General features: G+C 37.3%; 1 protein-coding gene across 5 annotated transcripts in view; it reads left to right on the forward strand.

Moving 5' to 3' along the window:
• The first annotated feature begins 10266 nt into the window (after positions 1-10266).
• The window catches only part of LOC101973490 (phosphatidylcholine translocator ABCB4), a 75857-nt gene continuing 60677 nt past the window's right edge, over positions 10267-25446 (forward strand). The window contains exons 1-6 of one of the 5 annotated variants that reach the window (XR_013435323.1): positions 10267-10499; positions 10685-10770; positions 13413-13467; positions 16291-16441; positions 22775-22832; positions 23929-24120. Coding sequence is in view for 3 of the 5 variants with exons in the window: in XM_078040496.1 (XP_077896622.1) it covers positions 10691-10770; positions 13413-13467; positions 16291-16441; positions 22775-22832; positions 23929-24120 (536 nt within the window). In the remaining 2 variants the exon portion in view is untranslated. Of the gene's footprint in view, positions 10500-10547; positions 10571-10684; positions 10771-13412; positions 13468-16290; positions 16442-22774; positions 22833-23928; positions 24121-25446 lie in introns of those variants that run through there. The other 4 variants (XM_078040496.1, XM_005340012.5, XM_078040495.1 and 1 more) reach the window with 4 other exon arrangements.

Here is a 25446-nt window from a genome sequence, read left to right on the forward strand (position 1 = left end):
AAAAGATATGAAGATAAGTATAATTAATGTAGTATAATTTAACATAACAAAATACTATTAATGCAACTAATATAATGATTTTAGTCCATTTTTCCATTACTATGTTGAAATACCTGAGGCTGGGTGCTTTAGAAAGAAAAAAAAAACGTTTATTTAGCTCATAGTTTTGGAGGTTGTAAGTCCAAAATTGGGCAGCCTCATTGATTTGGCCCATAGTGAGGGCCCCAGCTATCTAACTTCATGGTGTGTCAGGAGCCACTCTGGACAGGAGCTCTGTACACACCTTTAAATCCTGAGTAAAGAGGTACTTAACAGGTATTGCATCCTGAAATACAATTTGGACTTTATCTCCGCTCAGATAAAGAGGTGTAGCTCAGGAGTGAGTGTCACCCGGTGGGGTTGGATTACACCCCCTTGTTTGTTGTAACCCTACCCCTTGCCTCATTTGAATGGCTTATCCCCAATAAAACCTGGATTTGAGGTGTGCTCCTTCTCTTTCTTGCCTGCCTTTCCTCCCTGTTGGGTGCTGTGGCTGAGGAGGGGTCACAAAACTCAAAGAAAAGGTACTTTCTGTGTCTGTGTCTTTATTTAGTCCCCAAATTCACTTGGACTGACATTGACCAGTTTAGTCGCATGTCACGGCAATTGTGGATGGCATCATGGCAAGAAACCAGAGAGCAGGAAGAAGTCAGGCCCCATCTTTTGTAACAGCCCTGTCTTGTGAACTAACCCGCCTACCACAAGAACTACATTAATTCTTTCTGAGGGCAGCACGCCCAATGACTTAATTACATTGCACGAAGCCCCACCTCTTGAAGCTTTCACTACCTCCCAACATCAATGCACTGGGCACCAAACTTCCAACCAACGAGCACTGTGGGAACATACTTAAACCTATTCTAACCACAGCAATAATTAATATGCAGTGTAACACATGGCTGAGTACATGAAGAGCTTGTATCCTGGTATTTTAACACTGTTTCATCCTTCTGCTATGGGAAGGATATTATTAGCATTTGATTTCATGTTGTATTGTGGAGTAAGACTGAGGCCATATTGAGACAATATTCATCTATCCCCTTGTCCGATGTAGAAAAATATACAGATTTTTGTAAGTAGCTGTAAGGAACTGTATGTTACTAGAGAGTAAGAAGGAAATAAGCAGATAACTTAAGAGAAAACTTTTATTGTAATACTTCACAGTCTTTATTTATAGAAAAGGTTACAAAGGAGAGCTAATTTGCTTTTAGAATTGTCTTCCTTTGCCTCTGCACCCTTTTATTAAAAAATAGTTTAAAAAAAAAATAAGGCAGCAACTTCTGGGGAAATGGAATAGGCATACTTTTTCCTAACATCCTGCTAAGTACAGCTAAAAACACTGAATATTATATTCAAAAACATAAGAAGACCCTGAGAAGTGGAAAGAATAAAGCAGACCAGCTAAGCATTTGGGATTCAAGGAAGGGCATCTCATTGTGAGTCCCTGATTAGTTTACTGGGTTGTTTGCTTGCCTCTTGTATCCCAGACTTGGACCTGAAGAAGGCAACAATCCATTGCCAATACACACAGGCAAAAAGCTCCTGCTTTCTAGTCAAAGAACCAGGAAAAGGGCAGGCTAGCAGGAGGGACACATTTAGATAATAGTCACTGAACTTCAGCCAGACATAATAGGAGAAACCGTGGTACCACTGAGCCCCACACCAGCAAGGGCCTACAGGGAGCCTCAACTTCTAACCTTGAAAGGCAGTAACAAGATCCCTTAACCCCTCTGTCCACCCCCCCCCAACCAGGGTGATGTCAGAGAAGGTCAAGTAGGAGCTGATCTATCATCCTCGCCTGGTCAGATGAGCCTGTTAAAGGTCCCAAGTTTTTGATTCTGTGAATATTTCAATGAAATTGACAGAGGTGCCTTCAAATAGATTGGAAATCATAATCTAGAGTGTATATATGTATATATATATATATATATATATATTAATATATCATATATAATGCTCTAATCATTCACTTATTACTTTTCTTAAAATAGAGCTCTAAAAGCAAACTATTCATTTCAAAGTGATCATAAATAGTATATTTGTTGTTCAACTTAAGTTTTTTATATGCATCCTGTTTATGGGTTGCTTAGACATAATGGGTTAAAACACCTCTCCCTCTTTCCTCCAGGGTAAAGGAAGCCTCTTTGGAGACTTGAGACTTTCGCCATCACTCAGGGGCAATAAGGTCACCTCCCCAACCCTATGGAGGCCATGTAGAGGGATTAACAATGCATCCCCCTACTTTTTCCAGTCAGGGAGATATCAGCAGAGGGCTAGTGGGAAACTAAAACTGTAATATCCAAAAAATCAAGGGATGCCCTTACCCTACCTCACCTCAGGAAACCAAACAGAGACCCTGAACTGAAATAAGGAGGTAGCACATCCTTTCTTGATTGGAGTATTGTAAAAAAAAAAAAAAAAATCCAATTTTATCATCTGTTGTGTTTTAACTTGACTTATTTATATAGTCTTCTCAGTGGTTCTCTGAATATTGTGTTATGTATACATAACACAGTCTACTGTTGTCATCATTTCATCTGTTCAAGTGAAACGTAGAAATTTTATCTGCCTTAAATCCTTTTACCTTCTCCCTTATGTCTTTCATATTTCCTTTACACACACACACACACACACACACACACACACATACACTGAATCATACCAAATAGTATTATAATTTTTGCTTCAACTATCAAGATATATTTAGAAAATTCAATAGATGAAGGATATTTTATTGTATAGTATTTACCAATATTTTTGTTTACCATGTTCTTCCTGATATTCAAAAGTTTTTCTTTTACCATTTTCTTTCTTTTTAGAGAATTTCTGTGAGTCATTATTTAGGGTTGGTCCATTGGTGATGAATTTTCTTACTTGTTGCTTTGGGCTGTGATAAGGCAGAGCATCATAGCAGGAGTGTGTGGCAGAGAAAAACTGCTTACCCACAGCCAGGGAGCAAACAGAAAAAGGAAGGAACTGGAGTCCCACAGTGCCTTTGAGGCCATGCCCCCAATAACCTAAAGCCCTCCCATGGGCCCCTCTCTCAAAGGTTCCACCGTCTCCCATTAGTGCCACTTGGAGACCAAGCCTTTAACACATGGGCCTTTGGGGGAACATTCAAGATCCAAAATGGAGCAGCCACAAATACAATAAAATGCGGCTGGGAGACACCACAAAGCATATTCTCATTAAGCTAAAACTTAACTTGATACAGAATTGAGGCTGTCATACCCTCTTTAGGGAAAACTGCTGTTTGCTTGATTTTAAATGTGATTCAAAAAATACTTTGGTGAGTGGAGTTTGTTCTTCTCTGTTGACATTTACCTATAGAAAAATGCTTTTTTTTACCACATAAATCTTTTATGCTATGGTTTTAGAATATGGATCTATTTAATATATACGTACTGAGAACTTAAGTGCTAGCAGACTAGCAATACAGATAAGCATGGATTCTGACTGGCAGTAATCTTCCTCAGGGATATAGAAGGAGGAGTTAGAGTTACATGATTGGAGAAGGAGTCATAATTTCATTGTTAACTAGCTGTATAAAAGCCACTTACACTTTCAAAGTCCCAGTTTCCCCACCTTCAAGCTGAGAATAATAACTCCTCATGCTATTTATTTTGAGAACCAAATTAGATAACTCCTCACGCTATTTATTTTGAGAACCAAACTAGATAATATATGCCTGTGATAGACTCTGTAACTTTGTAAGACACTATATAAATCTGAATGACTTTTGTGGTGGAGTCATGCGTTGATTTCTTTATATTCTCAAACCCTAGCACAAAGCCAGGAACATAGTAAGTATTGGCATCAATTGTTGGATATCTCCATAAATGAAATAGAAAAATACCTTTATTAATATGGATCTTGTACGCAACTGAAGTATCAACAGACAATACTCATAAAAATGCATAAATAAGGGCTAAGGCTGTAGCTCAGGGATAGAGCACTTGCCACATATGTGTGAGGCACTGGGCTTGATCCTCAGCATCACATAAAAATAAATAACAACAAAAAAAGATACTGTGTTTATTCACAAACTAAAAAAGAATTTTTTTAAATGCATAAATCATATAGTATACTTGAAAAGTCATGAATGTAGTGGAGGGGGTCAAAGCTGAGACAGGGGAACTGAGAGTCCTGGGGACATGAATTGCAGTTTCTGAAGGGGAAGTCAGACTTGTCTCACTGAAAAGATGATCTCTCTAATAAGAGACTTGGAGGAAGTGAGAGTGTTAGCGCTGGGAATATTTGGGGGATGAGAATAGCTAGTAGATACACCCTGAGGTGGAGCTCTGCCTCTCTTCTTTGAGGAATTTCCTAGAGACTAATTGGGCAGGGAGAGAAGTAGAAAATGAGAACAAGGAGGTCAATGGAGAGGGTAAAGCAGGGTGGATCATGACTTGAGTGAATTGGAGGCCACTATAGAATTGTAAGGAGAGCAGTGACTTGATTCACAATTGAAAGGTATCACCAGCTGTTCTTTTGAAAACTGACAAAGGCAGAAGAGGGGGCAAAGGCAGAAAAAGAGAGACAGTTAGAAACTGTTGCAGTAATCCAGGCAAGAGATGATAGTGGCTTGCCTGATGGTGGTGGAACTGAAGATATAGAGAAGTGGCCAGATTCTGGAGATGTATTGAAAAGAAAAACAATAGGAATTTTCCTGACAGATTGATTATGGGGTATGGAATAAAGGGAGGAACCCAGGGTGAGTCCAGTGTTTTTGTTGACAACTGGAAGCCTGGAGCTCCCAACTGAGGAGAAGCCTATTGAAGGGAACTGTTTGGGGAAAAGACAAGGAGTCCATGCTGGGAATATCAGGTTTGAAGTGTTCATTAAACCTCCCCAGAGGGTCGTCAAAGATGCAGTTGTACATGAAACTTGGAAATTCAGGAAGGAGGTCTAGGTTGGAAATAAAAAGTTAGATTATTGGATACAGATGGTATTTAAAGCTGTGAGATTGGCTGAGATGACAGAGGGAATGAGAATACAGACAAGTCCAAGGGGTTAGTCTTGGAGTACTCCAATGCTACTTGAGAAGTTAAACAAAGAAGGAGGACCTTAAAGGAGATTGAGACCGAGTGACCAGGAATATGTCAGAACATCAAAATCATGTGGCATCCTGGAATCCATGTGAACAAAGTATATTCAGGAAGAGTGATGGATTTGTCAAAGGCTTGAATTTGTCAAATGAAATAAGGACAAGGAATTGACCTTTCGATTTATCAACGTAGAGTTTATCAGTGACCCTGACAAGAGCAGTTTCGGCAGTGTGGAGGGTTCAAACTCCTGTTTAGATTGGGGTTAAGGGAGAACAGGAAATCAGGAAATGCAGAAAATGATATCACTCTTTAAGGATGTTTATCATCAGAGGAAAGGAGAGAAATAATGATGGTAGTTGGTGGGAAAAAAAAACAGTATGTATGTGTGCTAGGGGGAATGGTCCCACAGGGATGGAAAAGTTGAAGATACAGGACAGAGAAGGATAAATGTCTCCTCAAGAAGGTGAGAAAGAATGGCATAGTACAAAAATACAAAGGATGACTGACTGTAAATAAGGGCATGAATCGCTCACTGAGAGGAACAAGTAGGAAGGCAGAGTTGGGTACAGACTCTGGGAAGTAGGAAATAGCAGCAGTTCCTTTCTGAAAATTTCAATGTCATCAGTGACATAAACACAGTAATTCAGCAGAATATGAAGACAGGGTAATAAAGAAAGAAGTCTGAGGAAAAAAAGAAGTAATTATCCAGGAAAGTGGATGGGTAAATAAACTAAAGAAACATTTTATGATTGTTGGAATACATCCATTAATAAAACAAAAAAAATGGTTCTTACGAATCTTGCATTTCAATAAATAATGGACCATGAACTTGGTTGGTTCTACACTGCTTTCTTAGTGCACCAATTATGTCCATTATCAGATGATTTTGTATTTTTTTTATCAGACTGCTGCATGGTAGAGGCTCATGGTAGTTGGGTACTGTGAAGTAGCCAGAGTTGTGGTTTTACCAGGCAAGGCTGACAGAGAGGGCAAGAAAGCTGTGGGTATTTGCAGGCTGAGTTATCCAGGAAGAGGGGACACGATGTGGGTACGGAACAGTAAAAAGGTGACAAGAGCAATGGATGGGAAGACGTATAAAATAATGAACATGTTTAACTATCTGACACATTTAACCTCTTCTCCTTCCCCACTTCTCTGTTGAAGTTAATGTACTGGCTAGGAATATCACGTAGATTAGAATTTTATTTCTGCCATTTAAAAGATCTTTATTCTTTTTCCTTATTATTTTGTTTATCCCTGTCCAAAACACATTTTCTTGATTATTAGAATTTTGTAAGTCTTGGTATCCAGTAAGAGAAACGACTGCCTCCCCCAACCCTATAATTTTTAAAAATAAAGGTGAAATAAAATTTCAGGGAAAAAAACTGACAAAATTCATCAACAGCTAAAGGAAATGCAAAAAAAAAAAAGTATTTTGGGGGTATGATCCAAGATAAAAATGATCCAAGATAGTAAGAAGTTCTGAATTGTAGGAAGGAATAAAAAGCAAGAAAATGAGCATCAACTCATAAATTAGTAATATTCAAACAAGATTTATAAACATATAGAGAACATTAAAGAACTTGACAGCTATAGTGTAAAACTCAGCAGCATATAAATGAAGTTTAAGAGTTCTAAAATCTTTGCATTGTCCTAAAAGAAGAAAAAGTATAATCATTCATCAAAGATACATGCCATATCTCTAAGTAGATAACAAAAGAATACATATTTAATAAAGGAAATCTAAATAATAAAAAATATTCAATTTAAACTGGGCATGGTGGTGCATGCCTCTAACCCCAGTTAAGGCAGGAGCCTGAGGCAGGAGGATTGCGAGTTCAAAGGCAGCCTCAGCATCAGCGAGGCACTAAGCAACTCAGTGAGTAATCTCTAAATAAAATACAAAACAGGGCTAGGGATATTGCTCAGTGGTTGAGTGCCTGAGTTCAATGCCTGATACCCCCCCACACACACCAAAAACAAATTCAATTTATATTAAAAAAGTAGATAGGAAAAGAAAGATGGTAATGAGACAAATAGAAAAAATAAGATGATAGATTTAAAAAACATTAATTTTTAAGCTTCTAATTGATAAATGAGTGAGTGATTGGTGAAAATAATCAGGCAGAGTTGTTGCATTATTTTCAAATAAATATATAAAAGCTCCTGAGTTGGTTGTAATACAGGTAAACCAGCGCTGATCATAATCCTGACGGCCATAATACTAAATGTTGAAATCCAAAGAATCACAATTGTGAAAGGGTAAATGCAAAATGTTAACATCCTGAAAGTCAGATTTTCTTTTAAGATTTTTATTGTTGTTCTTTTTTTCTTTTCTCTTTCTTTCCTTCTTTCTTTCTTTCTTTCTTTTTTTTTTTAGTTTTCCCTTACTATTGTTGGCATCGTTTTTTACAATTCACTATGTTGTATATTTCATCTCATCATTTCCAGTATCAGAGTCATAAATTGTGTAAAGATGTTCAGGGAGTTCAAATTCATTTTATGCATTTTTCTTACAAATTTGACTTTGAGAAAGTGCATTATCACAATGTTGACTCTGTATACATAAAAACATTGAAATTTCTTCAGTAAATGAAATGTCTTTTTTGGACATTGTGAAAGATAAAATTTCTCAAGATCCTGGCATAGGCAGTCACCCATCACTGTTTTTGACTGATTTTGTCCAAAGACTTGGGTTGTCTATTGTCACAGTATTTTCATAGTAATAAAGCTGAGTGCACACAAATACCAACCACAGTGATAAGTGTTTATATATTTCAGTCATTAACCTATTTCTTTATGAATATCGTTCTTCTGCTCACACTGTTATACCTATGTAACTGTCGTGGTATAGCTGAGTGTATGTGCTTGCAGAAATAGGTCATTGTTGCCTATTTTTTAAAAATTAAATAGTTGTACACAATACTTTTATTTTGTTTTTATTTGGTGCTGAGGATTGAACCCAGAGCCTCAAACGTGCTAGGCAAGCACTCTATCGCTGAACCACAACCCTGGCCCTATTGTTGCCTATTTTATTGTGCTAAGTGTCCTGTGAAGTGATTTGCAGTGTTTTTAGACATTTCTCAAATAAATCCCCTTTAAAATGTAAGTAAATGTCTTTTAAGGAATTTTAAAATTATTTTTTACAAAATTATACTATCAGAATTTTAGACTTACACTATCAGGAATTTTAATATTTTGAGATTTCAACATTCAGACACAGCCATGTAGGCGTGGCTTCTCTCTTCCTCCTTTTGTCTCTGATTCCCTCTTGACAAGAGGCCTCCCTTCATTACTGTCCTCAGACATGTAAGAAATAAAAAAATAAAATAAAAAATAAAACACAGAACTTCTTGTAAGAAAAAGCTTCTGAATTAATTCAGACAGATAAGCAAAGACACCTCACTGCTTATTGGTATTTTTATTTGTTTATGTTTTAGTTCAGTCTTCCTGCACCTTCAAGTATCTGCCTTTTACTCCTCCAAACCTTTTAATAGCGACTGAAGAACAGACATTATCCCCTTGAAATACTATAGAATTTTATAGAGTCCTCCTGTCACTATGAAGCTTTCTTTCAAACTAAACAATTCCAATTGCTTTATTCTGAATCCCTTGAAATAATCTGAACACCTGTTAGATTCACAAAGGGGAAGCTCTTCTAGTGTATCAAATAAGAAACCTCATGGCTGTGATAGCTGGATAAGGAGAAAGAAATATTTTGAGGAAAAGTATTAAACTAAATTCATATCTATTATGTAACTCCAGAGCATGCCATAGTTTGGGTCAACTTCCAGTACACTCTTTCAAGTCAGTTTCATGGCTCAGGTGGCCAGCAGTGCCAGATGGAAATAACAGCCACATTCAGGTATGTACCAGAGCTGCTGGTTCCTCTTCCTGTTTTTCTTCACGGGCCTCTTCTGAATTTTTAACTGTAGTTGCCATTTATTAGATGCCTCCCATGTATGGAGCACTTTACACATATTATCTCTAATCCTGTTACACCCCTATTTTATAGACTTAAAAAGACTGAATCAAGAATTAAATAACCAAGACAAAACAGGTAGTAAATGGCAAAGATGAGATTTATAACAGTGTCTGTCCTGAAAACATCTCCTCTTATACAGTGCTCTGCTTTAAGATTCTCTGGAAACCCAAGAAAGCCAAAGGACAGGCTATTTCCTTAATAAGACATAGTAAGAGCAAGGACCAGTAGTAAATCCAGCTGTCTGATTAGGAAGAAGGAAAGTCCTATTTGTTGAACTAGTATCATGTCTTTGGTACAGCACTTTTACCTAGTACTTAATTCATTTATTTCTAATTAGTTTATTCTTAACTCGTTTATTCCTCATAATAATCTGATAAGGGACATGTATTTATGCTCATTTTACATATGAGGAAACTGAGGCCTAAGGAAATGAGTAAAGTGTCCAAAATCACATAACTAATAAGATGTGAAGTTTGGAGTTTGAAACTCACTGGCTTCAAAGCCATGATGCCCTTTGCTCCCTGTTTTAAATTTCCTTTGGGGAAGAACAGGGAGATTAATCAGAAGAAATAAGAAACCACGTTCATATGGAAGCTTGGTGTAGAGATAATTTAGTATAGGGATAGGTCTAGGATTAGCGCAGAGAGCCAGGGCACTGTACTGGGACTCCGGCTTACTGAGGCAGTATCAGGCAGGACTTAAACACCCTTGCATCTGTTTCTTCAAATGTAAAGAACGTGGGTTTTTAATTACTCGATCACCTAAGTCCTTTCCAGCCCTTAAATTCCATGTCTCAAGTACTAAGGGAACACTATGTTCCATTTCATTAAAGGGCGTAATGTGACGTTTCCTGTCCTGTCTTGATTACCTCTCACCATCCCTGGAGTTGGTTTTGAGTTTGGTGCCACTATCCGAACTAGGGATGCAGAAGTGGAAACTGAGCCCAGTGCGCTCTCTGAGTTCTCGCGCCCTTATGATGGCTGAGAGTCTGGAAACTGTCCCCACGTGGGTTTAAAGGAAAAAAAAAAAAAAAGCCGAGTGCTAAGAGAGTGACAGTCACTTGCAGGGGCTTGGGTGGACTGCTGGGCAAGGTTCTCAGCGGAACACGCTGGCTTATCGGCCGCAGCTGGTGCGGCCGGGCCGGGGCTGGCGGCTAGCCCAGGTGGGCGGCAGCGGTGGCCCGGTGCCCCCGGCGGCGAGGGCGGCGCGCTGGGCCCCTCGCGCTCTCCTGGCGGGCGAAACGAGCCCGGCGGGCGGCCGGAGCTGCTCCTGCGGGCCCGGGCCCTCGCCCCCGCGGTAGCGGGAGGCGTCGCTGGAGCAGGACGCGTGTGGGGGGCGGGGACGAAACCGCGGCGAGCAAAGTCCAGGTCCCGGGTCCCCAGAGCCCGCACACTCCGCGGCTCTGCCAGAAACGCGCGAGATCCCAGGTGAAGGAGGAGGGAGATAATGGGGACTGTGGGCGCGGGCGGTGCAGTGGGACTTCCACCTGGAGCCTCCGGTACAGACCCGTGCTCCCGCTCAGGGGCCTCCCGCCTGGGGTCGCGAGGAGGCTGGTGGTCCCCTCAGAGCTGGGCCGGGTGCACTTGGACCTGAGGCTGTGGTTTCTTCCCAGGCTGAGATGGATCTTGAGGCAGCAAGAAACGGAACAGCTCGGCGCCCCAGGACAGTGGAGGGCGACTTTGAATTGGGCAGCAGCAGGTACATCACCAGTGGCCACCGGCTTTTCCGTTACACGTGAATCAGCAGGGCAAATTCAGTCCTAGAAAAAAGTTGAGAAAAATGGTTGATGCCTTTGGCCTTTGAGGAGGCTTCTTTGGAAGGTTATGTCTGAGGCTCTGACCTTGAAGCAGAAGTTTCAAGTGGCCTCAGGAATGCCACTGAGGCTCCTTTTGGAACAGGCTCAGAAAGAAGAGTTGTCTTCCTCTGCGCCAGGGTGATTCGATGAATATTGGTGGCGCATAGCATTTTTTTGTGTTACTTAATTCTTAAACTTTTACAGATAACTTTCATTATGTCTCATATGATTATTCATGCTTCTAGAGCATCGGACATCTGCTGTTGACAGTTGTGCTTTTTGAATAAGGGGATTGAGGCAAAATTTCTTCCCTGTTATTTCTCTTCCTCCTTGTCTCATTCCTCCCCCTCCTCCTATCCTAGGCTTTTTCAGTACTTCTTTCTGGGAGGTGAGATGGGGAGGGTAAACTTGAGCAGCCTTATTCTTCGGTAACCTTGTGCTTCCAAATCAGTTTTTTGTTCAAGTGCAAAGGAAAACCTCAGCACTTCCATTACTTGTGGGTCTTTCTCCAACTCCATCTGGGTTGGTTCCCCAGCCCCTTATGAAGCACACTTTACAGGCTTTGGTAGGGACAGAAGAGCCGGTCAATGGTGTGTTTCTGTTTCCTCTTTCACTGTGGGAACAGTGAATCATTTTCATCTTTAGCCTCAAATAGTTTATGAGGCTGCTGCAGTCTCTTAGTTCACACCAGGCCACCAGAACTAATTGACCTGTGTCATGGAGTTATCACCCAGAGGAACAAATTTATCAGGTTCTGTAGTTGGTCCTCAAGCTGCAAGGGACCTGATTAGCTAACTGAAAATATGCCTATCTGATACTTAAACTGAAGCATTATTTTGGTCTATTAACTTGTTTGGACAGTGACTTGCTCTGTTCCTTCTAAGTACTATGGTATTTATTCACAGAAATTTTAGTTTTTGGCATATAGAATTGGAAAAATAGGTAGATAGTATTACTTCTAGTAGAAAAATGAGGTTTTTATCATCTGGCAATTTAGGCTGGGAATGACTGTGAATCTATTAATAGATGGTATTTTCATGAAGAAGGCTATTTATGTATTGCACTGGCTGAACATTTGATGAGTGCAAAAAGGAGCTCTCCCTGCAAAAGGTGTGAGAATACTCTGGAACCCAGGGAAATCCTCAGCAGAGAGGCTTATAGCTTTCTCTTAGAAAGAAGGAAACCACTCAAAGGAGAAATGCATAAAGTTAAGAATAAGTTAAGGTTCTGAGGTTATGAAATATTACTGATATTACTTTTTATAAAAGCAGACTAAAGCTTATACATTTCAGTTATCTAGAGCAAAGTGGGGGTTAGTTATATGCTTGTCCCAGTCATGCTGCCAACAGCCCCTGGCATTCTTTTGCATATATTTAGCAGCAGATGCTCCATCTAGTGATAGCAGTAAATATCATAAATTCATAATTTGGGATCAAGTCTTATGAATAAAATTTTATCACCCATCTAGAGAAATGTTTCAGGTTAAAAAAAAAACTCCAGCTAATGTTAGAATTAATGAATACTTTGAAAAAGTATTAATAAATATTAAGAAAATTAGGAGCACAAAGCAGAAGTACTTTGCCATTTTAAGTAGAGTTGTCAGGTAGAACTTATTTTGAGTATTTTAAAAATATGTTTGTGATGTGCTGGGGATTAAACCCAGGACCTTGCACATGCCAGGTAAGTGCCCTACCACTGAGCTAAACCCTAGTCCAGGTCTTATTTTGAAGGCCATATTTGAGCAAGGACTAGAAAGAAACGAGAGGAAAGAGCTGTGTGAATCTGAAGGGAGAGCCTTCCTGGCAGGGTAACTGACAATGCAAAGTCCCTGAGATGGGAACATGTTTTGGAGTGTTCATGTAGCAGCAGAGAGGCTGGAGTGACAGTGAGAGGTGTGGTCAGAAAGTAACAAGGAAATGGCATGTGGGGCCTTAGAGGCCAACATAAGGATTTTGATTTCAAATCTGAGAAAAATGGGATCCATTGTAAGTTTTTGAGCAGAAACGTAACAGGATATGATGAATTTTTAAATAATGGTTACTAGTTGAGGCAGACTGAAGCAGGCATATTGAAGATGGAGTGACTAAGTGGGAGGCTGATCTACAGGGGATAGCAAGAAAAATGGGGAGAAATTGTTAAATTCTAGCTGTATTTTAAATGTAGAATGAATAGGACTTCTTGACACCACTCTCTGAAAACCTCCAAGAGAATGGTCTTTATTATTTTTAGATCAACATGTACTTTGTTTTAGGAGAAAAATTCATTTGGCAGATATTATTAACATATTCTTCCCTCTGTTGTAGGCTTTGTAACATAGACAACTATTTCTCTTTATCCATATGTCCTTGTAGTACCTTGGACAGTTACCTTTGCACTTGGCGGCTGCCTTACAGGGTTTGTTTAACTGGGTAATTTTGACAATTGTGGACATCACTCTTTTATATTTGAAAATACTATAATTTAACATCATAACACTAATATTTATGCTCAATTGACTAAAATATTTCATATTCATTTTTAGTTCAAACAATTATATTTTTTACAGCAACCAAGACACCCAAAAAATGAAGAAAGTGAATTTGATTGGACCATTAACATTGGTAAGCTGTGAAATATTAGATTGGAATAATCCTACCTTTCATTCATATTTGGGGTCATGAATTAGGAGCTGCAGAGCAAGTACTTTAAGATTGTCTATAAGCAGTGATAGATCTCTGCTGTACCTGTGCTGTCTTATGTTGGTTTATATGGCAATGGCCCACACTCCCAAGATGGATAATAAAGGAGAGAAGGGCAGACTGGCTATGCCACAGGGCAGAGATAAATAGTGTACAGGGGAATTAAAAATAGGAAGTGTATTAAGAGCACCATAAAAACTTACCAATTTCAGGAAAATGTATCTTTGCTTTACTTTACACCAACTCACCCCCACCACCAAAATATAGTTAGAGATAAGCTTGCTTATATGGAGGATAATTGTAAACTACAGAAATTTTAATAATAATTAAGAAATCTATATCCACATTTACTTCCAGGAAAAGTGGTTAAATATAGGACACCTAGTAGGGATTCTAATTAAGACCTTTTTGTGTTTGTGTGTGGTTTTCTGCTGGTGCAAGGCAGCCAACATATTTTTGGAAGAAATCTAATCTGTTTTTCATTTGTAATATGTCTCAGAGAGGCAGTCCAAGAAAGTGTTTGCCTGCCATTGGTAAATAGGATGTGTTTCAAACTGACAGCCTTTATTTGATAGCAAAGATGTTAGAATTAAACAGCTTGTCAGTAGAAGCCTCCAATTTAGTAAGTAAATGGATAAAAAGACATCAAAATATCCACACATTTCTCATGTCACCACAAAACCCCTATTCATTCTCTTCTTGCTTATTCTTTGTTGTTGCTTTAAAAGATTCAGTGAGAGTAAAAAATTGTAATTTAGTGTTTTGGAGAAAACAAAACTTGGTTTTAATATACAGGTTTTAAATCTGTCTCCTGTAGCAAAGAAAATGCTCCACACCTTAGAGTAGAAACAGAAAATATCATTTGAGTTTAGAAGACTTAGTTAAATTGAATTTAAATTTACTCTTTATTCTGCCACCAAATAGATATTTTTTTGTCCTGAAAAAGTTTAAGAAAAATTGTTGTTTTGTTAAAAAAATAGCTAAAAACAAATTTAGGTTTACTTAGGATGTTGCTGTGAAATTCGCCCAATTTTGAACTTAAGCTTAAAGACTGTTAATTTTAATTCAATCAACATGAAAAGCATTAAAACATTCCTCAGTGTCACATAATGTCCACAAAAGAAAACACTACCTGTCAACCTGAGCCTGTTCTTTGAATTGAAACTGACAGATCTATTTTCTTTTGCCAGGAGCTACTAACCCTGGGGACAGTAGTCCCTTTTGTAGCAATTTTAGAAAACCTCTCCCACTTGTTCTTTCTTTCTTTTAGTGGACTAAGTTCTTTTTTACTCTTTTGCTCATGATTTTGCTTGCTTCTTTGGTTTCATTCTGAGCTCCACTTGGCTTCTGACCTATGTCTCTTTCAGTACTCTTTCTTGTCCTGTGTGTTGATGATGGAATTTGACCCCCAACCCCGGACCCCAACTGAACTTCTGGAACTCTTTGAGAACAGTTTGCAACACACCCAAACCCAACCGTGTGCTTCCAACCTCAAATTCACCTAGTTATTGATCCAGCCTGACTCAACTTTAGCCCTCAGATTCTAATCTACCATCCTGACTCATTACCCACTCTGTCAATAACTGTTCTTTTTCTCCAAAAGGTTGGTGAATGAAAAGTATAAAAAGAGAGAAAAGATGCAAAAAAAATAGAGACTAAGCTATAGAAATGGAAGTGAAAGAAGATGTAGTTTGGAAGGCAGAGGAGGAAAAAAGAGCAAAGAATCATAGAGAGGTCCATCAAAAATATTGAGAAAAGATGAGAATGGAGAGAATTAAAAAGACAGAAAGAAACAAAGTGTTATGACACTGATGTGCAGTTAGCTCTTTGGGGTTGTGAAATTCACTGTGACAATTGGTGTCGTCCCTCCTCTCTGTAGATAGTACTAAGTCCAAGATCTTTGCATAGCCCGGCAGGCCTTTTTTTTTTTATTTTTTTTTATTGTTGGTCGTTCAAAACATTACGCCTTTTTATCTCTCTCTAATATCCTCTCCCAAGCCTTACAATATGATCTTCAGGAATTCCCTGCTGAGAGTTACTTAAACACTCCTGTAGACTCCAGTCATCTTGCTGTTTTAAGCCTAAATATCCCCTACTTCTGCCACATTCCACAGTTGCCCATCCTTCAAGATTCTACATGGGCATCCTCTCCATCAGCACCGCTTTCCTGAAGTCCACAGATAGGCTCCCCATTAAATGTGTTAGAACACTTGACTACTGAGCTGAATTAACCTTTTAAAGGGATCTAGTCCTCAAACTTAGAGGGTCTAATTGCTGTCTATTTTTAATTCCCTCTCTCAAAGATTCTGAATACTGTCTTAAGGATATGATGTGTGTGTCAACTTAATGTCTGTCCCTTGCTGGTTTAATTTATAACCTCAGAGACTCTGGGAGATCAAACAATATTATTAATGCAACCAAACCTGTACCTTCTGATTACGTTATAATCGTGTACCTAAATCACATACTTATTAAACAGAATTAGATTGATTTCTTCACCCAGTATAAAATAAAAAGAATCATGAACAGTTTGCAACACACCCAATAAAAAAGTATAAAAAGAGAGGAAAGATGCAAAAAATAGAGACTAAGCAATAGAAATGGAAGTATAGTCTCTTAATGATTTGGATTGCCGTTCTCTTTTTTAAATGAAAATCCAAAGGGCATAAAATTGTGGAAAAAGAGAAATTAATAAGATAAGAATTTAACAAAATAAGCATTGTTTTCTTTCTTTTTATTTTTTAGTTTAGATACTCTGATTGGCAGGATAAATTGTTTATGTTTTGGGGAACCGTCATGGCCATAGCTCATGGATCAGGTCTTCCTCTCATGATGATAGTGTTTGGAGAAATGACTGATAGATTTGTTAATACCAATGGAAACTTCTCCTTTCCAGGTAAGTGTTTTGTGCTCGCTTTTGCGCGCTCGCTCTCTCTCTCTCTCTCTCTCTCTCTCTCTCTCTCTCTCTCTCTCCTTTTTTTTTTCAATGTGTAGTATTTCTTTAACTGGCTGAGAGATTCAGAATTTATTATAATATTCATCATCTACTTGTTTAAAGATTTAGACATCTGAATGACACCAGATATTACCAAAGGAGTTGTAAAATTCCTAGAAAATCCCTCAAGTGCTCATTTAAATTTCAAAAAATTCATGTGTGCTGTTTGACTTTAATACTAAGTAAGGCAACACACAGGAAGATTTACATTTCAATAAATAGAAAAGTCATTCTACTTAAGGATGGTGGAATAAAATAATCTATGTGATGTCCATTCCATCAGTGATTACTGATAAGTTTCAAAATACATCATTAGCGTGACAGTACTTCTTAGTTATGTTCAGCTTGTATTATGTTTCCTGTTTTAATATTTTTCTCCTGCCCACCTCTCTTTAAAAAATTACACCCATTTCCTGTGTCCAGTTTTTTTTTTGAATCAATCAGAATTGGATATGACACTTCACTAAAGAGAAAATGGATTCAGTGTGAATCCAAAGGAATTCACCCAAATGACTATAGTTACTGAAAAGTTAATCTATGAATTAACATCATCTATAAAAGGGGCCCTGCCAACACTGTTGGAGTAGGGATCCAGAACTTATGCTTATTTTCATAATCTTCAAATTCAATGTTGAAAGGAAGATTTCCATGATTTCTACCAAGCCTGATGTCTGTTCCTCCAAGCAACCTTGAGGCCCCTAAGCTGTAGAAGACCAAGTAAAGCTTTACTGGCAGACAGATAGTAGGATTAAAATAAATAAATATAAATACATATGTATATGTATGTATGTATGTATGTATGAAAGACAGCTTTTGTATTTTAGCAAAGATAACAGAAAAATGTACTTCATCATTTAGATATTATTCCATAAGAATTCTTATTGTTCACTGATTAAGAACGATGTTTAGTTGCAGTCGGAAGGCATGAGTATAATTATGTAAGAGAATACAACTGCTTGATTATTAATATAGTAGGATATGTTTACATATATTTATACCTTTTAGAAATCCAGTTGTCCTTTGAGTAGTTAAAGCAAGCTCCTACAAAACCAGTTTCTTTATTCTCAAATATTATTATCTCTTAAAAGAATCTCTTTATAACAGCAACAACAAAAACAGTGTTTTTTCTTTGCATTTACTATGTGCTATGTCCTACACCAATTACCTTATATATAGTATTTCATGCAACCATCCTAAGAACAGTCTTACACAGTAGATAATATTATTCTCTGATATATGAAGAAACAAAGGCTTGGAGGGGACAAATACCTTGTCCATAGTTCACCATCGGTGAGTTTTTTAGGATACAATTAAAACCCAGCTCTTTCTATCTTCCCAACCATGATTATGACCATGTGTATTTTACCCAGGGGAAAAAAATGGGAAAGTTATAAATAGATTTCTTAGGCTTGACCAGTGACAAAAACCTTAACACAAATACTGTGAATATGAAGTTGGAGTATGAAAGGATAGTTTTAAAAGTCTTAAAGGATGGCTGGGGTTGGATCTGCATGGTACAGTGCTTGTCTAGCATGTGCAGGGCCCAGACTGTAAAAGAGTCTTTAAGGAAGTGAGAGAAGTAGAAATTTTATGTTTTCTTTTTATGTTTCTTTTTCTTTTAGAAGATCTAGATCTATTACATATTAATTTGTACATAGGTATGTATTTGTGTGTATATATATATATATATATACACACACACACACACACACACATACACATATATCAGAGTGATGCCAATAATGAAACCCAACTATTAATCAAAAATTTGTTTCTACTCAGAGTTTCAAAAAGTCTGTTTAATGGATGAGTGGATAAATAAAATGTGGCATATGCAAATAATGTGATATAATTTACCTTATAAAAGGAAGGAAATCCTAACATGTGTTACAACATGAATGAACCTTGAGGACCTTATGTTAAGTAAAATATGCCAGTCAGAAAAAAGGCAAATATCAGATGATTCCATTTCTATGGGATGTCTAGAGTGGTAAGAGTTGTAGAAGAAATGGAAAGCAGAGTGGTGATTGCAGGGGCTTGGGGAGGGAGAAATGGGAATTTGTTGTTTAATAGGCATAGAATTTCCCATTAGTTTTGCAAGATGAAAACTTCAGGAGATTGGTTGCACAACAATGTGAATATGTTTAATACTACGGAACTGCACACTTAAAAACAGTTAAGATGGTAAATATTATGTGATGCATATTTTATCCCAATTAAATTTTTTTTAAAAAATTAGATTAAAACAGTTCAACTCACTTATCACAAATCAATTTTTTGGACCAATTTTCTTAGTCCTGTTTTGTTTTTACTAACACAAGAAGAATTCCACAACTTGTTTATTTGGAGCAGTTTGCTTGTTTTGCAATCGAATGGCTTTGAAGCCTGACATGGCCGGCAGGTATCAGGTGGTATGCCCAGGGGCAACTTCAAGGTCTTTCCAGGGAACTACATGAGTAAGTGATTGCTGGAGTGATAAACTCATGAGAGTTTCCAACTTTGTCTCAGCAGCCTCCAAATACACACTCTAGTTTATGAACCTTCACGCTCTGTAGCCATCTGGTCACTAGGCTGTCTTGGAGGAACTGGAATGGAAAGTCCCACAAATATGATGAGTTTCTAATACCCATTCTTTGGTAGTTTGTAAAACTATTATTCTTGGATCTCTTTGCAGGAAATGTCTTTAAAATCTACTCAGTCTAAATTCAGAGTGTTCATTGGTATGTTTGGAGTTGCAGAGGTTAGAAAACAGCATGGGAGGTGGGAGCAGATAGGGTATTTTGCAGAGGCCCTAGCTCATCAAATAGGAATAAAGTTTATTTAGAGTCTATTCTTTATAGTTGTTGGATTCTTGGACAACTAGACTTAATGGAAGCCAAATGTGAAGGGAATGTTAGAAGAGGAAAAGGTCTAAATTACAAGAAGATCTGACAATGACTTACTGTGTACAAGCCCATCCTTGTCAACAGAATAAGAGCTACTCCATGACAGTGTTGTTCCCTCACAATGATTCAGTTGTTGAGAAACTATGCACAAAACATTTTGCATCCAAAACCTAAGAACAGAGTCATAGAAAACAGTTCATCTGCAGAGTCAAGAACTTGATACCTTTGATGCCAAGACTATGTGATTACAATAATCTAGAAAATCCTGTGGGGAAATGCACCCTGCATATCCTTGCATCAACTTTCCAGCTGAGGGAGAAAAGTCATGTTTGAGCTCCAGGTTACTTTAATTAACTGTTCATAGCGCAAAGATGCCTGAACAAACTCCAGCTCTATTTTTTTTTTTTTTTGCTGCTGAAATAGTTCTATATAATTAAGGAAGTCCTAGTCAGAATCAAGATAGGCAGGCATTGGTTTACTTTGATGTTCAAACGTGACAAGGAGGACTCTGCTTCCCTAATGCCCAATGTATTCACTTATTATTCAGAACTCATAATGTAACTCACTGACAATGGGAAAGTTGCTTAACCTCTACAATCCTTATTATTCTCATCCTTGAAGTTAATGACTTACTGATAGAATTAAATAAGGTGATTTGTGTAAAGTATCAAAGCATAAATGATCAGTAAATATTGGGGAAACTAGCTGAAAACTTGGTAATGAAATAATCAAACTAGGATTTTATTCTTCATGTACGATATGGATGGATTTTAAGGGAGCTCTCTAAAATGAATAGGTAATTTCAACAGTTTCCCTCATTTCCTTGTTATGGGAGGCATTCAGGTACTCTGGTGTGGGAATTTTCCATTTTGTCACATTAGAATAAACTGGGGTGCTTTTAAAGCATACTATGCTCTGAGCTCAGCCAGAGGTTCTGGTTTAATTGGGCTTGGGTAGAGCCTAGGTATCTTTATTTCTTTTTTGGGGTACTGGGATTGAACTCAGAGGCACTCAACCACTGAACCACATTCTAAACCTATTTTGTGTTTTATTTAGAGACAGGGTCTCACTGAATTGCTTATCACCTTGCTTTTGCTGAGGCTGGCTTTGAGCTCATTATCATCCTGCCTCACCCTCCTGAGCCACTGGGATTACGGGCATATGCCTTTGTGCCTGGCCTGGCACATCTTTATTTTTCCAAGGTTCTCAATGATGTCAAGAAAATCAGACCAGTTAACCACTTGGGGATTGTTTATGGGACTGAAGCATCTTAGGTGGCATCTGACAATACAGGTTCAGGCTCTTTTCATATATAGAATCCCTTGACTTTTTTTTTTCTTAATATTTTTTTAGTTGTAGTTAGACACAATACCTTTCTTTTAATGTGGTGCTGAAGATCGAACCCAGCGCCTCACGCGTGATAGGCGAGCGCTCTACCACTGAACCACAACCTCAGCCCCATAGAATCCTTGACTCTTTAGAGTACCCACCAATACACATTTGTCTTGCTTATCTCTAAACACCAATACTTTGGGCTTCCTGGGGGATATGGGGTTGCTCTGGTTATTAACCCTAAATTAGATTGCCATTCTTGGCCTGAGACTCTTGAGAAAGAAGCAGGTCAAATCTAGAATGTTGATAGATTCTTATTTCCTAGGAGGGAGAGTCAACTTGGAATATGATATTCTTAAATAGAGAATTAAAAATTTTGAAGTAGGTATTGGAAGAAAAAAATCTTAATTAAGTTCAGAGAGGAAAAACCCAAAAATGCTTTCTACAAATGATAACGATAACTGTAGAATAGCTTCTCTGCCTATAATTCCAAACCCAGTTCTTATTTCCCATAGCTAAGAGCTCAGGAAGGAAATGGGCACACAGAACCAAACTAAACTGATAAGAAGAGAAATAAACTAGGGTAGGATTCCTCAAGGGTCTGATAATTGATCAAGAGCTAACCAGAAACATTTCACATCAGTAGGAAAAATTATGGTACAATCTGGACCACTAGCTGGCGATTAATACTGATGATAGCTTAAGTTTTAAACTAACTAAAAACTTATCTTTCTTTGAAAAAAAATAAGGGAGATACGAGAAGACATGACCCCTAGGCTATTTACGCATGTTAAAGGAACAAAAAAGATGATTTTGTCTCCAGGGTAAAGGAGAAGTGCCTACTAGCGTGCATTTCCCCAATGGTGTGGTTTTGATTTGTCCTATTATGTCATGAATACAATAGATACCGGCATTTTCCTTTTTATTTTTTTTTCACTCTGTGTTTTCTTAAGTGAAAGTAAGTCATCACCTCACTTGTCAAACAGTATAGCATAGTGTTAGAGCATAGATCAAATTGCCTAGGCTGGATTCAACTCTGCAACTTGCTAGTTGTGTGGCTTTGGAAAAGTTACTTCACTTCTCTCTGCTCAGTTTCCTCTTCTATAAAGTGTGGACTTATCAAATAGTCCCACCTCATGAAATTGTTGTGAAAAATTAAATGAATTGATGCACATAAAACACTCAAAACAATGCCTGACGTCCAATAAGCATTCAAGAAATGTTAGCTGTTATTAAAACAGGCAAACCAGGAAAGGCACTGAGACATTTTTTTTTTTATCAAATTAACAGATAATAATTTCCTTTCAATTAATACTGGTTAAAAAATACCAGAAGACAGTACAGCTAGGAAAGAAGACATAGAATGTAGAACTTGAGCAATTGCCAGCTATCGCTGTCTTATCTTTGAGTAATTCAGATATCTTCTATCTTTAATTTTTTTGGATGTAATTCAACCTTTCTCTTACATACGTCATAAAGGAAGCATGTTAAAGGAAAAGCAAAGATATAAAAATAAAATTTACAGAATCAAGTACTTATAAAGTACTTTGAGCCACCAAGAAACAAACCAAAAAAGTGCCCCTTACATTTTGTATCAATTTTAACCATTTCTTTTGGCCTCTTCTGCCATGTGTATAATTGTGTCCCCTGGCCTCCTGTCCTTCATCAGCCCCTCTAGGCTATCTTAGGAAGCTGCTTACCAAAGGTCAAGACTCCTAGGATGGCAAGAACCCTGGAGGGCTTATCTCCCACTCTGGGCACCTGATGTCCTGAACATAAACCCCAGGGCTATGTACCTAAGTGAAGTGAAAAGTACACTTGAGTGTGAAGAGATGAAGAAGAATGAGAGAGAGAGAGAGAGAGAGAGAGAAACTTTATTAGAGCAACTTAACTGTAGCATCTTTTATATATGGTTTATATATTTATATTCTTAATAGATTTTTAAAATCTATCAGTGCCTTTTAATCATTTAACTTCTAAAAAATGTTTTTTAAATTTTTGTTTTGTTTTCATTTAGTGAATTTTTCATTGTCACTGATAAATCCAGGCAGAATTCTAGAAGAAGAAATGACAAGGTAATTTATGTATACATACATATGGTATACTACTTTTAATGTTTCACTTGGAAATAATTCAAAACTATAGAGTTGTAAGAATACACAAAGAATATCTGTACTCTTTACCAGATCCACTTGTTACTATCATTTATGCCTCAGTCCCCAGTATCAACTAAGTTACATCCATCGTGGCCCTTTACTTCACCATGGTACCCAAGAATAAGGATATTCTCTTATATAACTACAGTAAAGTTATAAGCATCAGTAAATTTAATATTCATATAATACTTTCTCTAATCTACTATTTATATTTCAATTTGTATTTTAATTTCAAAATTTTTAATTTGTATTTCAATTTTTCAATTTCAGTCTTCTCAATAAAAATCTCCAAAGCCTGTAACATAATATTTCTATGACTGCATATCAATTGATTTTGCTGATTAAAATGTGGTCTATATGCTAAAGCAGGCCTGAAAAGCTTCTATCTGGAAACAACTTGTATAATTAGATTAAAAATTGAGAGTGTTGAAATATATCTATTGTATTTTAAATATACTAACTTTCTACTTACTTGGTTAAGCATCTACTCCAAATTAATTTGAATTCATGATGTTCTGCCCTATTATTTTATTTTTGTATTCTGTCAAAGAAGAAGAGATGCTTTTTGGTTATTTGTGTAAATGATATGGAAAAACATACTAAGTATCATTTTGCTTGCTCTGTTTATTTCTGTATTTGCAATATGTAAATATGCTAGAACTTTTTCAGTATAATATAATATGCAAGCCTAGGATACAATTATGAAAGAGGAGTTAAATGGTATTTACAAATTATCAATAATTTAAAATGAATCATTAGGCACCATTTGTTTTTGCAGTTAACCACAACGATTCATTTGTTTTAACTGGATAATAGTTTAAGTAAACAGACTTGCCATCATGAAGTTCCTCATCTTGTAATTTAAGAAAAAAAGGAAATTTAAGGATTTATTATAATGTCTTATACGGTCTTCATGGTTAGTTTAGTAAACTGCTTAATTTTCAATTCTGAAATTTCTCTGGAAAGAAATGAATAAAGGACAGTATTCAAAAGAATATTTCTAATTATTTTCCAGATATGCTTATTACTATTCAGGATTAGGTGCTGGAGTTCTTGTTGCTGCCTATATCCAAGTTTCATTCTGGACTTTGGCAGCTGGCCGACAGATTAAAAAAATTAGGCAAAAGTTTTTTCATGCTATCCTACGACAGGAGATAGGCTGGTTTGACGTCAATGACACCGCTGAACTCAACACACGATTAACAGAGTAAGTGTTATACTTTCATCAAAAATTAACCACTCACTGTGAAAATTTGCTGGGGAAGGCTTATGTGGAAACAAATCACTAGATTAAGTAATTGATATAAATTGGAGATATATCATCTGATCGTCAATCCTGGAACCATCTACAGTCTGTCCCACCACATATTTCTCATATCCATTAATCTTCTTCACAATTGTATAAAAGGTTGACTTGAGAAATGAGTGCCCATTTGAGCTGTTTGTTTCTCATGGAGTTTAGGGCCTGACAGGGGCTAGACCTTCAGGAATGATGGTCATGTAGATAAATGAATGATTGCATTAATTCACTAAGAAATTTGTTTTAGTAAGTATTGACTCTTCACTTTTTCAACATATATTTGAGTGGCTACTATACACTAAGCAGTGTTCTGGGGGCTTGGGGTATATTAGTGAATAAAGAAAACATCTCTGTCCTTTTGGTGCTTACATTCCAGCAGGGGGAGATAGAAGATAAACTTTTCCTGATGGAAATTCTGGCAAGAGCATCAGGAGCAGTTGAGGTCAAAAAAAGGAGGGAAGATCAAGGCATCTAGAGTCATAGGCCTTAATAAGGGCTTTAGCTTTCAGTCTGGGAGAAATGGCAGCCACTGGAAGTTTTCAGGCTGAGGAGTAACATGATAATTTTCAGAGGATCACACTGACTGCTATGAGAATAGAGTCACTGTCAGAAGCAAGGAACTCTTCTCTGTTATTCCCTATACTGTTGAATACCCCTTATCTCAAATGCTTGGGACAAGAAACATTTCATATTTTGGAGTATTTCAAATTTTGAAATATTTACCTAGACTTCACCTGCAGAACATCCTTAATCCAAAAATATGAAATCTGAAATGTTCCAAATTTCTAAAACATTTTGAGCACCATCATCATGCTCAAAAATTTCAGATTTTGTAGCATTTAAATTTCAGGGTTTTTGATTAAGGATGCTCAACTTGTAATAGGAAATAATATTTCCCTGTGACTACTGCTTGTTACTGCTGCAATCCCCTTCCTAAGTCCTCTTCTTAAACAAATTGATTCATGTGTTCAAAATGTTAATGCGCTTCTAATAGGATTACCAATTTAATACTATGGAGTTTAATAATACTAACTTCTTAGAAGCATGAACTAATCCTGAATTTCTTCCTTTGTGCAGTATTTAGGTGGGGAAAAGTATCATTCAAGAGGCTAAGACTCTGAAAGAGGCTTACAGTAGTATGAACATGTTTTACTTATCTATGTGTTTGTTAAATGTCTTTTTCACTTTTCTAACTCAAGACCTCCTGCCTGTAACCACTTAGGTGTGATCTTT

This window comes from Ictidomys tridecemlineatus, chromosome 2, assembly GCF_052094955.1.
Source record: "Ictidomys tridecemlineatus isolate mIctTri1 chromosome 2, mIctTri1.hap1, whole genome shotgun sequence".
In the NCBI taxonomy this organism is placed as follows: Eukaryota; Metazoa; Chordata; class Mammalia; order Rodentia; family Sciuridae; genus Ictidomys; species Ictidomys tridecemlineatus.